This window comes from Panicum hallii, chromosome 2 (genome assembly GCF_002211085.1).
Source record: "Panicum hallii strain FIL2 chromosome 2, PHallii_v3.1, whole genome shotgun sequence".
Classification (NCBI taxonomy): domain Eukaryota; kingdom Viridiplantae; phylum Streptophyta; class Magnoliopsida; order Poales; family Poaceae; genus Panicum; species Panicum hallii.
In genome coordinates, this window is record NC_038043.1 from 44,899,941 (window position 1) to 44,915,417 (window position 15,477).

General features: G+C 54.0%; 4 protein-coding genes across 4 annotated transcripts; 2 read left to right on the plus strand and 2 right to left on the minus strand.

Moving 5' to 3' along the window:
• The first annotated feature begins 273 nt into the window (after positions 1-273).
• Positions 274-1,666, plus strand: LOC112883532 (probable carboxylesterase 2). The gene has a single exon (XM_025948836.1). It carries the CDS (start codon positions 336-338, stop codon positions 1,473-1,475), a length of 1,140 nt encoding a protein of 379 aa, XP_025804621.1. The 5' UTR covers positions 274-335; the 3' UTR covers positions 1,476-1,666.
• A 2,853-nt stretch (positions 1,667-4,519) lies between these two features.
• On the plus strand, positions 4,520-5,533 carry LOC112883183 (tuliposide A-converting enzyme 1, chloroplastic-like). The gene has a single exon (XM_025948443.1). It carries the CDS (start codon positions 4,520-4,522, stop codon positions 5,459-5,461), a length of 942 nt encoding a protein of 313 aa, XP_025804228.1. The 3' UTR covers positions 5,462-5,533.
• Positions 5,534-6,139: 606 nt separating this feature from the next.
• Positions 6,140-9,332, minus strand: LOC112883484 (ruvB-like 2). Its single transcript, XM_025948789.1, has 2 exons — positions 8,403-9,332; positions 6,140-6,967 (listed from the first exon to the last, which is right to left on the minus strand). The coding sequence occupies exons 1-2, from the start codon at positions 9,182-9,184 to the stop codon at positions 6,322-6,324; spliced, it is 1,428 nt and encodes a 475-aa protein (XP_025804574.1). The 5' UTR covers positions 9,185-9,332; the 3' UTR covers positions 6,140-6,321.
• A 4,156-nt stretch (positions 9,333-13,488) lies between these two features.
• On the minus strand, positions 13,489-15,128 carry LOC112881841 (probable carboxylesterase 2). Its single transcript, XM_025946730.1, has one exon. It carries the CDS (start codon positions 15,013-15,015, stop codon positions 13,963-13,965), a length of 1,053 nt encoding a protein of 350 aa, XP_025802515.1. The 5' UTR covers positions 15,016-15,128; the 3' UTR covers positions 13,489-13,962.
• Positions 15,129-15,477: the final 349 nt, after the last annotated feature.

Below are 15,477 nucleotides of genomic sequence, written 5' to 3' on the forward strand. Positions count from 1 at the left end.
GAGATCCAAAATGTTGTGTTTTGGATTATCAAGACATATTCTTATGATGAACTCAATGATTTGATGTTATAGATGTTGGTATATTTTTGTATAAATTTGATCAAAGCTTTTTAACTTATAACAGAACTAATATATCTTAAATTTTGGAAGGGAGTATATAATATCATCCGATGGCAGCGATGCACGTGTGGTCAGGATTCACTCCGAGAAGAGAGGCTGAGCTGATCGCTCCCCTTATCGCCACCCCGTATGGATGCTGTTGTCGGACCTAAAAGGTGTGGGTTTGCGAAGCAGGTCTGCTAGGCCTGGAGTGCAATATAGTTTCTTACTTTCTTATGAAGGGAGCTCTTTGCCGCAAGATCGCTGCAATTCCATGCTGTGGTAGGACCGAGCGCCGGATTTTCTCTACGCCATGGATTCCAGCGATTTGGCCGGGTTCAGTAGCTAATGGAATTCATCTTCCATCCCGAAAAAATCCATCTCATCTTTCGAAGCCTGCCACTGTCTGCACCAAGGCAACACCGACACCTTCCTCCATGTCCATGGAGCCCGCCGCAGACGAGGTGGTCGTCGAGTCCCCGGCGCACTTCCGCATCTACAAGAGCGGCAGAATCGAGCGCCTCAACCGGCCCCCGGTCCTCCCCGCCGGCCTCGACGAGGCCACTGGCGTCACCTCCAAGGACGTCGTCCTGGACGCCGGAACCGGCCTCTCAGCGCGCCTCTACCTCCCGAAGCTCCAGGAGCCGTCCCAGAAGCTCCCTGTCCTCGTCTACTTCCACGGCGGCGCGTTCCTGCTCGAGTCAGCCGACTCCGCCACGTACCACACCTACGTCAACCCCCTCGCGGCGGCGGCGGGCGTCCTCGTGGTGTCCGTGAGCTACCGCCTGGCGCCGGAGCACCCGCTCCCGGCGGCCTACGAGGACTCCTGGGTCGCGCTCCAGTGGGCGGCGTCGGCGGAGGACGAGTGGATCGCCGAGCACGGCGACGTGGCGCGCCTCTTCCTCGCGGGCGACAGCGCCGGCGCCAACATCGTGCACGACATGCTGCTGAGGGCGTCCGGCAACGGCGGGCCGCGCATCGAGGGCGCCATCATGCTCCACCCGTGGTTCGGCGGGAACACGCCCCTCGAGGGGGAGCCCGAGGCAGCTTCAGTGGCCACCGCTGGGCTCTGGACGTACGCGTGCCCGAGCGCTGTCGGCGGCGCCGACGACCCGAGGATGAACCCGCTGGCGCCCGGCGCGCCGCCGCTGGAGAAGCTCGGGTGCGCGAGGATGCTGGTGTGCGCCGGGAAGAAGGACACGCTCTACGTGCGGGACCGCGCGTACTACGAAGCCGTGGCGGCCAGCGCGTGGCCGGGGAACGTGGCGTGGCTCGAGTCCGAGGGGGAGGAGCACGTCTTCTTCCTTCCAAAGCCCGAGTGCGAGAACGCCAAGAAGCTCATGGACTGCGTCGTGGCCTTCATAGCCGGAGCCTGACTTGCTCTCCCTGCGCGCTCGCAGCATTCGAGGAGGTTCGAGCCGCCATTGAACTTGTGCTGGTTTTCTGATTGAATAAATCGGTCTTGGGCCGGGTATGATGATTTTTCTTGTTAGATGTATGTAGTACTGAACTTGTTGAAAGTTGAAACTGAACTTTTAAGCAAATTGAATTTTTATTCATTATTCAAGCTCTGCCACAGCTGAGGAGGGCAGTAGAGTGTTGTTATGTCCTCTACATCTCTTTGCGACTTCGCTTATTCTGCTACAAAGCTTTATGATAAGCTTTCAAAGTTTCATGAATGTACAAAGTTTCAACTCGTTGTCTTCATCTCCATTCCACGCCTCGTATTTTTGTCTGTCGGCTCGGTGTGGATTACCTGTGATTTTGCGTTAACTCTATTGATCTATACAGCACTAGACAAGGCACGTGTATTCATCTTGATACCTCCACCAATCACCACATCATCTATCAACCATATATACGTAAACATACACATGCAATTCTAAAGCCTAGAAACCACACTGACAGCCCATGTTGTAGATCAATGTAACAGGGATCCTTTATTTCTACACCAAAAACCAATAGAATCGAGAGGCATTGGACTATTTATTTTTAATTATTGTTTTGTGCAGTAACGTGATTTCACAACAGATTACCTGCTACTGGTACTATTCTACTGATGGTGACTGGAAAGAAAAAAAATAAAGGCTGAATTGTCATACAACTGAACAATGCGAACAACCTCCACAGGAAAATAGCTTCGATTCTGCTCACTGCCAATTTGGACGCATGGGAGAAAACCGTGCTTCAGTTCTGGATTGTATTTATCTTTGTAGTATTCCATGACAGTCATTTCCCCAGAGGACGACACGAACCTTAAAATTCAAGAATTCAAGTAACTTTTGATTAAATTTAGTGATGATGGGAGAATTAGATGCCGTGATTTCTAAATTACTGGAGAGACAAGAATATTTGTTCAACATCAATGTTCAGGAGAGAAATCCTACGACAACGTACAAGCCAGCAACTCTGTTCTTCCGGTGTTCATCTCCTCGGTGTGTAACTTAAATCCTCGCACATACAGAAAGCATCAACAGTCATTGGAAGCAATAAATTTGCACGGTATGTTTTCCATCTAGATAGATAGCAATAAAAATAATGAACACCTTGACATGTTCGTCATCACTCATCAGTAAAATTGCCCCTCGAGATTTTTCCATCCAGTGTCTGTTTAGCAAATTCAGTCAATAGCAGGGGTTTAAGGAAAGCTCTTGAGAAATGTCTGCGAAGGAAAATGTGGAGCACGTCAAACATTTACAGAATCTGATCTTGATAATTGCTAACTGTGTGGCAAGTCCATTCAAGAAGTCAGAACTAAGAACAGCTATCATTTGATTCCATTTGTAATCCACCAAACATGTTAAATTTTTTTCCCACACTGGTCATTTGTTCCATCTAATCATTCTATCTGCTTTTCTGAAACTACCGACCGAAGATAACCCAAACAAACAATCAGTATTCAGAGGAGAAGCGATAGCTGCCCTGCCATCAGAGACAAGCCGTTCTGCGTCGGCCTGACACCCTGGTACGCCTCCCAACAGGCGCTGCCCAGGCCGAGATCCTTGTCCTGGACGCGCCCTACGTGGGGCCAGTCCGCGGCGAATAGTCCGTTGTCTCCATCGAAGCTGCCGGCGTTGGAGGCTCGAAGGGGCAGCCATGGCAGATCGCGGCGGATGGGGAGCGGAGCGAGCTCGGGGATAAACATTTTACATATGCACCCCTCAATATTTTTGTAAAACCCCTGAATTGGATCGCGATTAATAATCGCGATCCGATATTTTACAAAGACACCCTAAATCGGATCGCGATATGTTTAATATATGACCCCCTAAATCAGTTGAGATTTTACAGATACCCCCTAATTCCGAAATAGACCATCGCCTGCGCCCGGTGGCCGGTAATGTCGCCGGCGGAGAAAAGCTTGACGCCGGCGGAGTGAGACGGAGCTCAGAGCATGCAGATTCCAGCCTCCAATGGCGAACGGACGACGCTGATGTGGCCAGCCACCTCCGCGAACTCGAGGAAGAGGAGGAAGAAAGGGAGCGCAGCAGCGTTGCGGTGCACGGAGGGCCGCGACCGGCGACCGGCGAGAGAAGCGCTCCGCGTCGACGAGCACGTTGGAGTGCGGCTCCCCTGCCAAATAGGGTCGAAGCACAGCAGGTCTGGCGGACTGCACGGCACCGTCCGAGCACGCTTGCCATTCGTCGCCTCTGACGCCTCAGACGACGGCGGCTGCATTCCGGAGATGCCGATGGCGGCGCCAGCTCGCGCTGGAGATCGTGGGGTCATCGTGGCGCCATCGAGGAGACTGGATCAAGCCTTCGGCTCAACAGGACGCAACTGACGACGCAGAGCATGTTGTCCTCTCGTTTCTTCAGGCTTGCCAATCCAATTTTCCAGCCAGAAGAACTGACAGAACACTAACCGCAATCCTCCACTGCACAAGTGCACGTACGACGAACTGAAGGGATAGGCATTCAAATGAACGATCAGCATTCAGAAGAGAACCGCAATCCTCCACTGCACAAGTGCACGTACGACGATCAGCAATCCTCTCTGCGTTTCTGAAAGTGCCGAACATAACTCAAACGAACGATCAGCATTCAGAAGAGAAGCGATACCTGACCTGCAATCAGAGACAAGGCCATTCTGCTGACACTCTGATAGAACCCCTATATGCTCAGCTGTGAGAAGAATACAGAGGATAACCAGACCCAGTGCGATAGTCGTCAATCACTCCATGTCATCCCGTTCGTCTGACGAGGGACACCTAAGAATACATGACATCAGGGATCACGCAGCATGCATTTGTCACGTTGTCACCTAAGAATTATCGCCACAGCGAGGTGCGCGGATTTACCAAGTCCTTTCTCACGTCCCCTGCCTTCAAGTGCAGAGAAACCACATTAAAGTCGGCTTCACATTAAGTACAAATTAAGCTGCAACGCGAAGCCAGCCAATAGCATCCTGACAGGAAGCCATGGATCCGGACTCCGACGAGGTGGTGTTCGACGCCCCGGAGCACTTCCGCATCTACAAGAGCGGCCGGATAGATCGTTTCCACCGATCAGTGCTCGTGGCCGCGGGCGTCGACGACGATGCCAGCGGCGTCGCGACCAAGGACGTCGCCCTAGACGCCGGCACCGGCCTCACCGTGCGCCTCTTCCTGCCCAAGCGCCAAGAACCTTCCGGCAAGAAGCTCCCCGTCCTCGTCTACTTCCACGGCGGCGGGTTCATCCTCGAGTCCGCGAAGTCCGCCACGTACCACAACTACCTCACCTCCCTCGCCGCCGCGGCCGGTGTCCTCGCGGTGTCCGTCGACTACCGCCTCGCCCCCGAGTACCGGCTCCCCGCGGCCTACGACGACTGCTGGACCGCGCTCCAGTGGGCGTCCTCCGCGCGGGACGGCTGGCTCGCCGAGCACGGCGACGCGTCCCGCGTCTTCGTCGCCGGCGACAGCGCGGGCGGCAACATCGTGCACAACGTGCTGGTGCGGGCGTCGTCCGCGGAAAACGCGGCGAGGATCGAGGGCGCGGTCCTGCTCCACCCGTTCTTCGGCGGGAGCACGGCCATCGAGGGGGAGCCGGAGCGCGCGGTCGTGATCACCGCGAAGGTGTGGGCGTCCGCGTGCCCCGACGCGGCCGACGGCGCGGACGACCCGAGGATCAACCCGACCACGCCAGGCGCGCCGGCGCTGGAGCGCCTCGGGTGCGAGCGGATGCTGGTGTGCGCGGCGGAGAAGGATTGGCTGGTGGCGAGGGACCGCGCGTACTACGACGCCGTGGCGGCGAGCGCGTGGCCCGGGAGCGCTGCGTGGCTGGAGACGGAAGGGGAGGAGCACGTGTTCTTCCTGCTGAAGCCCGAGTGCGACAGGGCCAAGGCGCTCATGGACCGCGTCGTGGCGTTCATCGCCGGAGCATGAGCTGCCTCCGCGTTCATGGAGCAGGAGAAATTGTGTGTCTTGATGGATTGCGACCGCCCGGAATAGAGATGGAGCAAGCTGGGTATCAGGCTATCAGCAGTGGCCACGGTTCCCCATGCATCCAAAAGAACAAACTAAAAATAAGTACTTCTCTTTGTTGGTGCCGAATAAATCAAATTGCTTATAACCATATTGGGATTCTGAATCCAATTTCCACTGATTTTGTTCACCTGGAAATGGAAACATATTCCAATTTTTCCAATTCTCGGCATTCAAATGGAGCCTTGGTGCTGCATGACTGTGATACAGGTACAGTATAGGACATGCCGAGCTCAAATCTCTAAGCAGAGAAACAAGTAACGAGGTTTGGATTCGTAGGTTCCATGGCAGTGAAGAAACGTTGCAGTTTGTCAGTGCTGTCAGGGATTAACTCCGGTTTAGATACTACTATTCCGAAAGATATAAGATCCCAGAGAATCTTTTGCGGTGAGCAGCCATCTCACCGGCCTATTCTTCGACAGGCTCCACGTTTCCAAGAAGCAAACACGAGAAGGCATGATTCTTGACCAGCCTAGTGTCGGAAGTTTCATGCTCCGAACGAATAATTGATGTATGCTGCAAAGCGGAGGCTTTTTAAAAGCACTTTAGTCACCTACAGAAAATATACACGTACAGATAGAGATAGGTAGCATAATCCAAATGAATCATTAATCCCAGCTGGGATGAAATTTGATAAGAACATATCGAACTGTAAAGTCACCTACAGCAGCTAGTCTGCATCCACCACCCGTCAGGGTAACATCGATCTAAACGAGGAACTAAGCATCCAAAGTACACCAGCCAGTACATACCAACCCACTTTACGACTGCATGGCATCATTTCCATCTGCTTCCCCTGGAACTTCATTGAACATGTACTGGCTCTGGTACTCCATCAGGTACTGCGTCGATCTCTTCACGTCCAGAAAGAGCTGGTACACCCGGCTAATATCCTCCATCTCCACCACCTTGCCCTTGCGCTTTTGGCAGGCTAGGGCTGCAGAGGTGATCAGGTGGATAGCGTACCTAAGGGAGGTCTCCACGCCAATCTTCGTGAGCAGGACCTTGGCGTCTGCAGACATCTCCACATCCTCCTCGTCGCACCTGATGTCCAGGATCTTGCGGATATCATCCTCTGTGTAGGGCTGCGTCGTGATGATCAAGAGGCGATCGAGGAAGTCTGGTGGTATCCCATGTGGTGACCGGTAGTTTGTCCCCCGGATGGATGTGATCCCTCGGTTCGTCGCAATGACTAGGATTGGAGCCATATCGTTTTCCAATGCCCGGTTTAGGAAGGAGAAGCATTCAATATCCAGCATGTGTACTTCATCAATAAACAGAACGCCAGGAACAATCTCAGCCTTCCCTTCCTCTCTCCACTCCGCAACTTTTGTGTCAATCTGCTCTCGGACCTCTGCACGAATTTCACCAGTATCACCAGTAAACAATGCAAGAAAACCCTGTGTCCTGCACAGAAAATAGCAGGATAACAGAAATAAGCTGGCTGGTTACTTTAGTCCTTGCATATCAATAAACTACATTTGAAAATCAGTAATCTTTTTGAATCACATGTCCCATGGGGAACAAAAAACAATGTATCATGAAAGCATGAGAAAGATCTGATGGAAAAAAGTAGTTCAATGCAACTCCAATAAAACAGTGTCCTCTAAGGTCAAGATCAGCTATAGATAAATTGGTTGTAGGTATCTGCAAATTATATGTTTGTGTAGAATATATGTGTAGCTTATCTTCGAGCAGAGGGTCCATTTCCTTATGTATGCAAAAAAAATCACTTTAACTGTGGTATCAACTAACTTAAATATTTTTGACAAATAGGGTTAACTTATTCTCACATTGCCTTGTCCTGAACTTGCACCCTAATCCAAAGTGAAAGCTACAAGAAAATCTAGCAGGTCATTTCTTTGACTCAAGTTACATGATTCTGGTAAATCCCATTTTGTGCAACCAATAAGCAGATCTCAAAAATGTCTTCTCCGTTGAAAAGTAAAATCTTAGAGGATGCTTACATCGATGTGTAAAACTCTATTTCTATTATGATTCCTATGGGAGTACATTGAGATTCAAGTAATGATTCTAATGGATCTAATGGATATAAACTTCATGGAATTAGAACCCAGAAAAGAATTGCAGCACCAGCTGACATGAACTATCATAGGGAGCAGTAGTAATTTAACATTATAGAGGATAGTTGTGATTCCTGATGCAAGACATATCATCACAACCTCAATTTAATCAAGGGATAAGGTGATCACAATGAAATGATAAATTATCTCATTATTATTCAGTACATCTTAATGATACATTGGAAAAAAACAGATTACAATTTCTAAATTTAATTTCATGTTGCTATTTGTCAAGACTGAAATGTCAAAACAAGTCATCCAGTCCACATGTTGATGGTTTTTCTAGGAATGCCAGATCCAGGCTTGGGTAAGTTAAATGAACTTCATCATTGCACATATGCTTGACATGGAGCAGTAATATGCTATTCATATGATCAAACTACTACAGAATAATCATCCTTTAGGTGTAAGTGATTGCTAGCATACTAAAAGTGATGCTTGATCAAGACTGAAATGGAACTCCAGCAGCAGAGATTAACCACCACTAGCGCTTGGCATAAGGCAGATACAATTCAGTGTAGATTATCCTAAATAATAAAATTACAGAATTTTTTGCAGGTATATAATTTGTTTTTGTAGTAATTGGCATCACCAATTATCCTTTAACACCAATATACAGTACATCATTGAGAAGGTACATTGCAAATTCCCTTGTCAGAACTGTTGAAGTTTGGAAAATTGCTACTTGAGTACATATATGAACATCCGCTCCCAGTCTAAAATTTGAAAGAATTCATGAGAAGGGGGTGTGAAGATACCTGCTATTGATGACATCAATCTCGTGTAAGGTGACACAATGCACGACCTCCTTGCGCTTCTGGAGTTCACCCTCAGGACACTTGACAAACTTGGTGTGCGGGCCAACAGCATCGTAATCCCGCGACCTACCAACGGAGCGGCCAAGCTTTGTAACCTTCCCGGACGCCTTGTCAAGTGCAACCACATCACCGCTCTGCACCTTCTCTTTCCCAAGAGCCTCAATCATCTTTCCCCCAAGTTCGTACACCGTCTCCATGTCCGTGGTCTTGAGCGTGAGGCGCCCAGTCTTGCCGGGCGCAGTAGCACCGGACGGCGCGGCCGAGCCGGCGGCGGCGGATAATGGGCGGTCGATGGAGATCTCGACGACCTCGCCCTCTATGATCTCGGCCTCCTCCTTGATGCGGACGCCGATGGCGCGGCGGAAGGCCTGCGTGAGCGCCTCGGTCTTGGAGAGGTCGAGGGAGAAGAGCTCGGACGCGGCGACGGAGGCGAAGGGCGTCTCGGCACCGAGCGACTTGGCGATGCCCATGGCGAGCGCAGTCTTGCCGGTGCCGGGCTGGCCCGCGAGGAGGACGGCGCGGCCGGCGATCTTCCCCTGGCGGATGAGCTGGAGGATGAGCCCCGCAGCGCGGCGCGCCGGGAGCTGCCCGACCATGCCCTCCGAGGCGTCGCGGGCCTCGAGGGAGGAGTCCAGCCCCAGCCCCCGGATATGGGAGTGCGCGCCGATGCGCTCGATCCGCGTCAGGTCGCGGCTCTCCGACAGCCGCTTTAGCTCCGCCATGGTCGCCGCGCCGCCGCTTCGATGCTTCGCCTTCTACTGTTGCGAATTCGCGACGGCGGCCGGTGGCAGGGTGAGGTTTAAGGCGAGCGTGGGGAACGAGCTAGGGTTTTGTCAGTGGATTAAGTCTAAGTGGATGGAAGGATGAAGGCGAAGATGGCAGTGGCGGGCGGGGCCATCAAGAGCAAACAGAAACGTGGTCATGATGGGCCGATGATGCTACTACTATTCGATCCATACATGTCTACGCCCCATTTAGTTTACATGTCTAAAATGGACCATTTACGCAAGAGAGCCTTCCTGTGCTTAAAAGTTCAGCCCATACCACATTAAAAATGGCCCATTCTCGCTGCCACGTTTTCAGGATATAAATCCGACCTTCCTTCCATAAAAAACCAAAATTATTGGACCTTCCACATTAATACAGTTATACAGTGTGTCATCAAGCGTCGTGGCCGTGGTATGCGACAAGATACCTTTTTTACGTCTTTTAGCAGACCTCGTGACAGTCTCTCATGTCTCTTTTTTTTAAGGATTACGGAGTCTCATCTTTAGCAGAGGTAAGCAAAGCTGGTCACTCCAACCGAGATGGCATCCTCACTCGAAATGTATCGAAGCTCACCAGAAGCCCTACCAAACACCTCATTAAATAACGGGCCATCATTGAATATCAAGGAGACTCTGTGCATTCCATCAAAGTGATATTACCAAACACATCTAAACATCTTCCTCGATATTACCTCCATGATATAAGGTCACTAAATTGTCCATCTAGTTCGTATGAACAACACGAAGATTATGACAGGTATAATCTATAAAATTAACTAATAACATTTCCTAACTGTCTAAATTACCTAAATAACTAAATTACCTAACTAAATACTTAAAATTACTTAAAAATACCTAACTGAAGTACCTAACTAAAGTACCTAACCAAATTACCTAACTAAATGACTAAATTTATCTAACTAAATTACCTAACTAAATATCTACATCTACTGTCTAACTACATTTTCTAAATATGGTTTCTAACTATCCACAAGAAATTACTAACTACATTACCTAACTAAACTACTAAAACTAATTAAATAAATTATTTAAAATTAAATAGACTACTAAAATAACCTAACTAATTAAAACCTTACGGGAGAGCCGGGTGGAGGAGGTCGCGCGCCGACGAGCGGCCGCGCCGGTGCTCGCGCGGCGGCCGGGCGGAGGAGGCCGCCCAAGGGTGCCCTCGCCGCCGGTGCTCGCGCGGGGGCGGCTGGAACGGGCGGACGGCGTCCTGGCATAGGCTGCGCTGCGGCTAGCCCGGAAGATCCGGCGCTGGGGCACCCGGAGGAGGCCGCGCGCCTGGCCGCAGAGGAGGCCGCGCGCCGGGCGGCGGAGGGGCGGCTGGAGGAGGCCACGCGCCGGGCGGCGGAGGGGCGGCTGGAGGAGAGGTCGTGTGCCTGGCCGCGGAGGAGGGGCGGCCGGAGGAGGGCTCCAGCGGAGGCACAGCCTGTAGGGGAGAGCAAGAGAGGAAGAGAGCGCGGGGAGAGAGAGGAAGAGAGCGCAGCGTATAGATAAGAGCTTGGCATTGTGATATATGACGCAGAGCTCGGCGCCATGGTTCGTGGCGCCGAGACCCCAGCCACATCAACGGCTAGGTCAGGGACCTCAGCGACATGGCTCACGGTAGCGACCGCATGGTTCAAATTCGAAAATACGTTTTCTAAGAATCCAAATGTGAATTCTTTTAATAAAAAGAGCTAAAATGTAAAAAGTACAGTGGTTATAACCCAGCATCATCCAGGAAACAGGTAACGGCTAGAAGCCAGCAACTGATAGCAAGGGCTACTTTGTTCATTGGGAGATGTGAAAATTCGAATTATTTCCTGCAATCCAGACAGCCCAAATCTTGCATTCCTATATTTTGGAAACCTGTAGTTTTCCACTTTCCACTCCCTTCCATTCCTATATTTTTTCTCGTTCCTATGTTTTGCGTTACTTTGTTCCAAATAGAGCCTAAACGAGTGAGAAATAGAGAGGGGCTCCCTCTCATCTGCCTTCCCTCCCCTCCAAATAAATTTAACAGCTTGCGATTAAATTCTAAAATAAACTAAAAAATACGAGTATTCATGTTGAGTTGAGAGATCAAATACAAGCGAATAAATTTCACGGTAAGAAATCTTAACAGCTAAGCTGTACTCAACTTGCGCCGGCAACTGTATTTTATGAACGAATACTTGATTTTTCTTTTGGCATCAACAGATTGATACTTTTTTTTTCTATATCTCAACCGTTCAAGTACAACTTATAATATCTGAACTCAGTCGCTGACTCACGTCACCACACTTAAGCACACACACGCACGCTGCACGCGAGTTAGACCTTTAACCTGTATCCAAGAATTTTACGTGATTTAGAGGTATCCCAAGTCACCGGCCTTACATCATCCATCCGTAAGGCAGCTGCAGTACGCACCTGCGAGAGAGTTCGGAAAAAGCCCCCATACAAATCGTGAGTCGAGCAGCGCTCGAACTTACGAGCGGCAGCTGGAGGGATGGCCGCCCGAGCTATGGCTCGTTCAGGCTGATACCTGATCCTTAGGACGGTGGAAAACTCACACAGGCCACACGGTCTTCAAAGCACAATTAGGGCCCAATTGCAAGCCCAGTAGCAACGAAAAAGGAAAAGCCCATCTCATCCCGAAGCCTCATTCGACCTCACACTCGCACCCCTAGCTGAATTTTTCAGCACTCGACCTGCGTGCAGGTGAAGAGAGACCATGCTGCATCAGCTGCCAAACTCGCTCGGAGTAACAGGCGAAGAACCACTAGTCTCCCGCCTAAAACACGCTAAGCGAGGACGCGTGTCACCCACTCCTGCACACCCATGCTGCCCGATGCCCGGTAGTGTTTCTTTACGACTTTTCTCCCGACCCCCACAGCGATTCGATGGCAGCAGTAAACAACTCCGAAATGTAGGACCCGCCGGAGGCTGCGAGGCCATCGCCCATGAAAAGGGAGGAGAACCGCGAGAAAAGACGCTCTCACATGCGCACTCACGCAGTCAGCCTCAGGGGCTGTTTTGAGCGCTGCCTAACCCGCCACGGCGTGCCTAACTTGTGGCGTTTAAAACAGCCGTCACATCTGCGGTGAAAAAAATATGACGTGCCGTGGCGGGTTAAGCGGAACTCCATACAGCCCCTCAACCTCAACCCGGGCCGCGAGGGTGAGGGGGCACGCCGAGATGGGCCCAGCCCTAACTGGACACGCCACGTGACCGCATGGCACCCCCCGCCAGGCCCGAGCAAAAAGCCGCGCCGCATCCGCTCCTGCCCGTCGCGTTGCGGATCCCTCGCTGGTCTGGTCAGCGTCCTCTCTACCTCTAGGCAGTAGCAGCCAAGCGACGGCCCCGTCGCGTTGCGATCGCACAGCGACGAGACGGCGGGCGAGCGAGATCCACCCACAGGCGCGCGCCGCGCCGTACCCGTCGACCGGAGGACGTACCCGCCACTCCACACTCCACAGTGCGACCGGACAACGAAGGCCCGTGTCCCGTCGCCGGAACTGGGGGCCCGTCCCCGCCGCAGTCACCGGCGGCGGCCATTTCGAGACACCAATCAGTGGGTCTGTGGGGAGATGGCGCTGATCACCCACGGAAATCCGTGTCCGTTTTCACCGTACTACGCAGGAAAAAAAAGTAACAGACGAGCGAGCTCAAAAGCGCCGGAGCGCGCCGCGAGCGAACAGACACCCCACGTGAGGAGTGTGAACGTTCGGCGAGCTTTGTCGCCGGCGCGCCCGTACCGTGCTCTCCGATCCAGAGCTGCCTTGCACCGGAACAGAAGGGCGTGGTGGCCGGCACCGCGTCCCGTCCGCAGAGACATGCCGTCGCTGCACGAGCACGAGCCAGCTCTTCAGGATGCGGCGACGGTGCCGGTGCCGACCGCGCGCGCCCGGTGGTCCCCGAGACTACATGCCGCCGCGGCAGCGGTAGCGTGCGCGACGACGCGACCTTCATTTACGCCCGCGCGCGCCGGCCGGGGACACGATTCCGAAGCCCCCACCAGGCCACCACCCATGACCCATCCATCCACCACCGGCGCCGCGGCGCCGGACGGCCCGGGGGCGGGGGCGGGGGCGGGGACGCTGAGCCCGAGCCCCCCGAATGCTGGAATGGAATCCCCGCTGACACGCTCGCACTCCCCGAGCAAAAAAGAAAGGTCACGAGACACACATTCTCCGCCGCGGACCGCGGTCGCGGTGGCCGCGCCGCGCCGGTTCATGTGAACGCCAGAGAGAAAATTGACCACTCCGAGAGAATCACCAACCAGGCAACCATATAGCACTAGCAGAAAAAAAAAGTACACACTGCAGTCGGCAGCTGGTCCCAGTAGCAGAGTGACGCTTCTATACGAATATTATACGGCAGCACTGTAACTGAAGTAACCGCTACACGCAGGCAGCGGCCAGCACACTAGCACAGCTGCACAGCACGCTAGCCTCCTGCCTGTGCCTGTGGGCTGCAGTCAATGAGACGCGACGCGGGCCGGCGGGCGAACGAGCAAACACCGGTCCCCCTCTCCATCCGGACGGTTGCTGGGGAGGAGCCATTTCTTCCGACGACGTATAGTGGTAATAATATAATCGACCGGTAATCACCATCAAGGACAAAAAAGTAGTAATTACTAGTACTAATCACCCCTCACTCCTCGCTAGTTACTGCCACTACTGTAGTATACTGATGCCGTCACGGTGCCGCCGCGGCGAGCCGGCGACTCCGCACCCCGGCTGCTAGTCGCGGTTAATGAAGGCGACGAGCTTGGCCATCTCGGCGAGCGCCTGCGGCGAGCCGAGCTTGGTGAGGAAGTAGACGTGGCCCTCGCCGGGGGTCTCGTACAGCTCCGCCTCCCCGGGCCAGCCGCTGCCCCGGAGCGCGGCGTAGTAGGCGCGCTGCCAGGGGCTCAGCCGGTCCCGCTCCGACACGGTCACCAGCACGCGGGACGCGCCCAGGTGCTGCCACGACGCCGCCGGCAGCACCAGCGGGTCCGCGTAGGGGTGGTTGATCGGGTACCGCCCCGCGCAGATGAAGCTCCAGGTGCGCGCCGCCGACTGGAGGTACGCCGGGTCCGTGGCGTCCGCGCCCACGGGGCTCTGGCCCTGGAAGTAGGGGTCCAGCAGCGCCACGCCCTTGATCCGCGCGCCGCCGTCCAGGGCCTCCTCCCCCGCGCGCAATGCCAGGTTGTGCGCGATGTTGCCGCCCGCGCTGTCACCGGCGAGGAACAGCCGCGACAGGTCGCCGTACTGGGACAGCCACGGGTCCGACCCGGCCGCGTTCGCGAGCACCCACCTGAGCGCGGCCCACGAGTCGTCGTACGCCGCCGGGAGCGGGTGCTCCGGCGCCAGGCGGTAGTTCACGGACACGGCCACGACGCCCGCCCTTGCCGCCAGCGTGTTGAGGTACGCGTGGTAGATGGGCGTGAACGCGGACTCCACCACGAACGCGCCGCCGTGGAAGTAGACGAGCACGGGCACCCGGGCGCTGGCGCGGAAGCTCGGGAGGTACAGCCGCGCCGCGACGCCCGTGGACGGGTCGATGACCACGTCGCGGGAGGTGACGCCCGTGAGCGCGTCCGAGGACGCCGCCACCACGTCGGTGCCCATCAGCCGCTTCACGCGCCCGCTCTTGTACTCGATGAGGAACGGCGAGAAGTCGAACTTGACCTGCGAGTTGGGATCCCCGGCGCGCCGGGCCTGCAGCAGCTGCCGCCTCGCCGCCGCCGCCCCGGTCCAGCAATGCGAGCCGAGGAGGAAGAGCAGCAGCGGGAGCAAGATCCGCGCGTCCATGGCAACAGGGGCAGCTCAGACAGAGGGTGGCAGAGTGGAGTGTGAGACTGTGAGCAGGCTCTGCCTGTCCGCACCTAGCTGCTGCTGCTGCGTCTCGGGGACTGAGGCCGCCACGGGGATGGGGTCCGGTTTTATGGGCGGAGGCAGCCGACAGGGCTGGGCGCACCGCACTATTTTCATGGCGCGGATCGTGGTGGTGGGCTTTGGACGACCGCTTTAGCGCCGGCCCGCCTGACCGGCCTTTAATTTCTCTCGCTCGCTCCCGCTGGAGCCTGGAGTCTGGACCGTACCGTGCAGGGCATGTGACCGCCCAATTCACAGATCACATCTCAATCACACCCCCGCCAAAAGAGGTTTTAAGACTGCTGTTAACGGCGCTATTTCTGCTCTTGATTTGGGCGAGGGGGAACTCGCCTCGCCCTCTTGCTTTTTGACGAACTGGAAAGGGTTTTCCAGACACAC

Excerpts from the sequence above, each read along its gene's own strand:
- LOC112883532 (XM_025948836.1), top strand. The coding sequence starts at position 336 with ATGAAGGGAGCTCTTTGCCGCAAGATCGCTGCAATTCCATGCTGTGGT.
- LOC112883183 (XM_025948443.1), top strand. The coding sequence starts at position 4,520 with ATGGATCCGGACTCCGACGAGGTGGTGTTCGACGCCCCGGAGCACTTC.
- LOC112883484 (XM_025948789.1), bottom strand. The coding sequence starts at position 9,184 with ATGGCGGAGCTAAAGCGGCTGTCGGAGAGCCGCGACCTGACGCGGATC. Across the intron at positions 6,968-8,402 it reads ATTGATGTCATCAATAGCAG|GACACAGGGTTTTCTTGCAT; the intron begins GTATCTTCACAC and ends TTTTCTGTGCAG.
- LOC112881841 (XM_025946730.1), bottom strand. The coding sequence starts at position 15,015 with ATGGACGCGCGGATCTTGCTCCCGCTGCTGCTCTTCCTCCTCGGCTCG.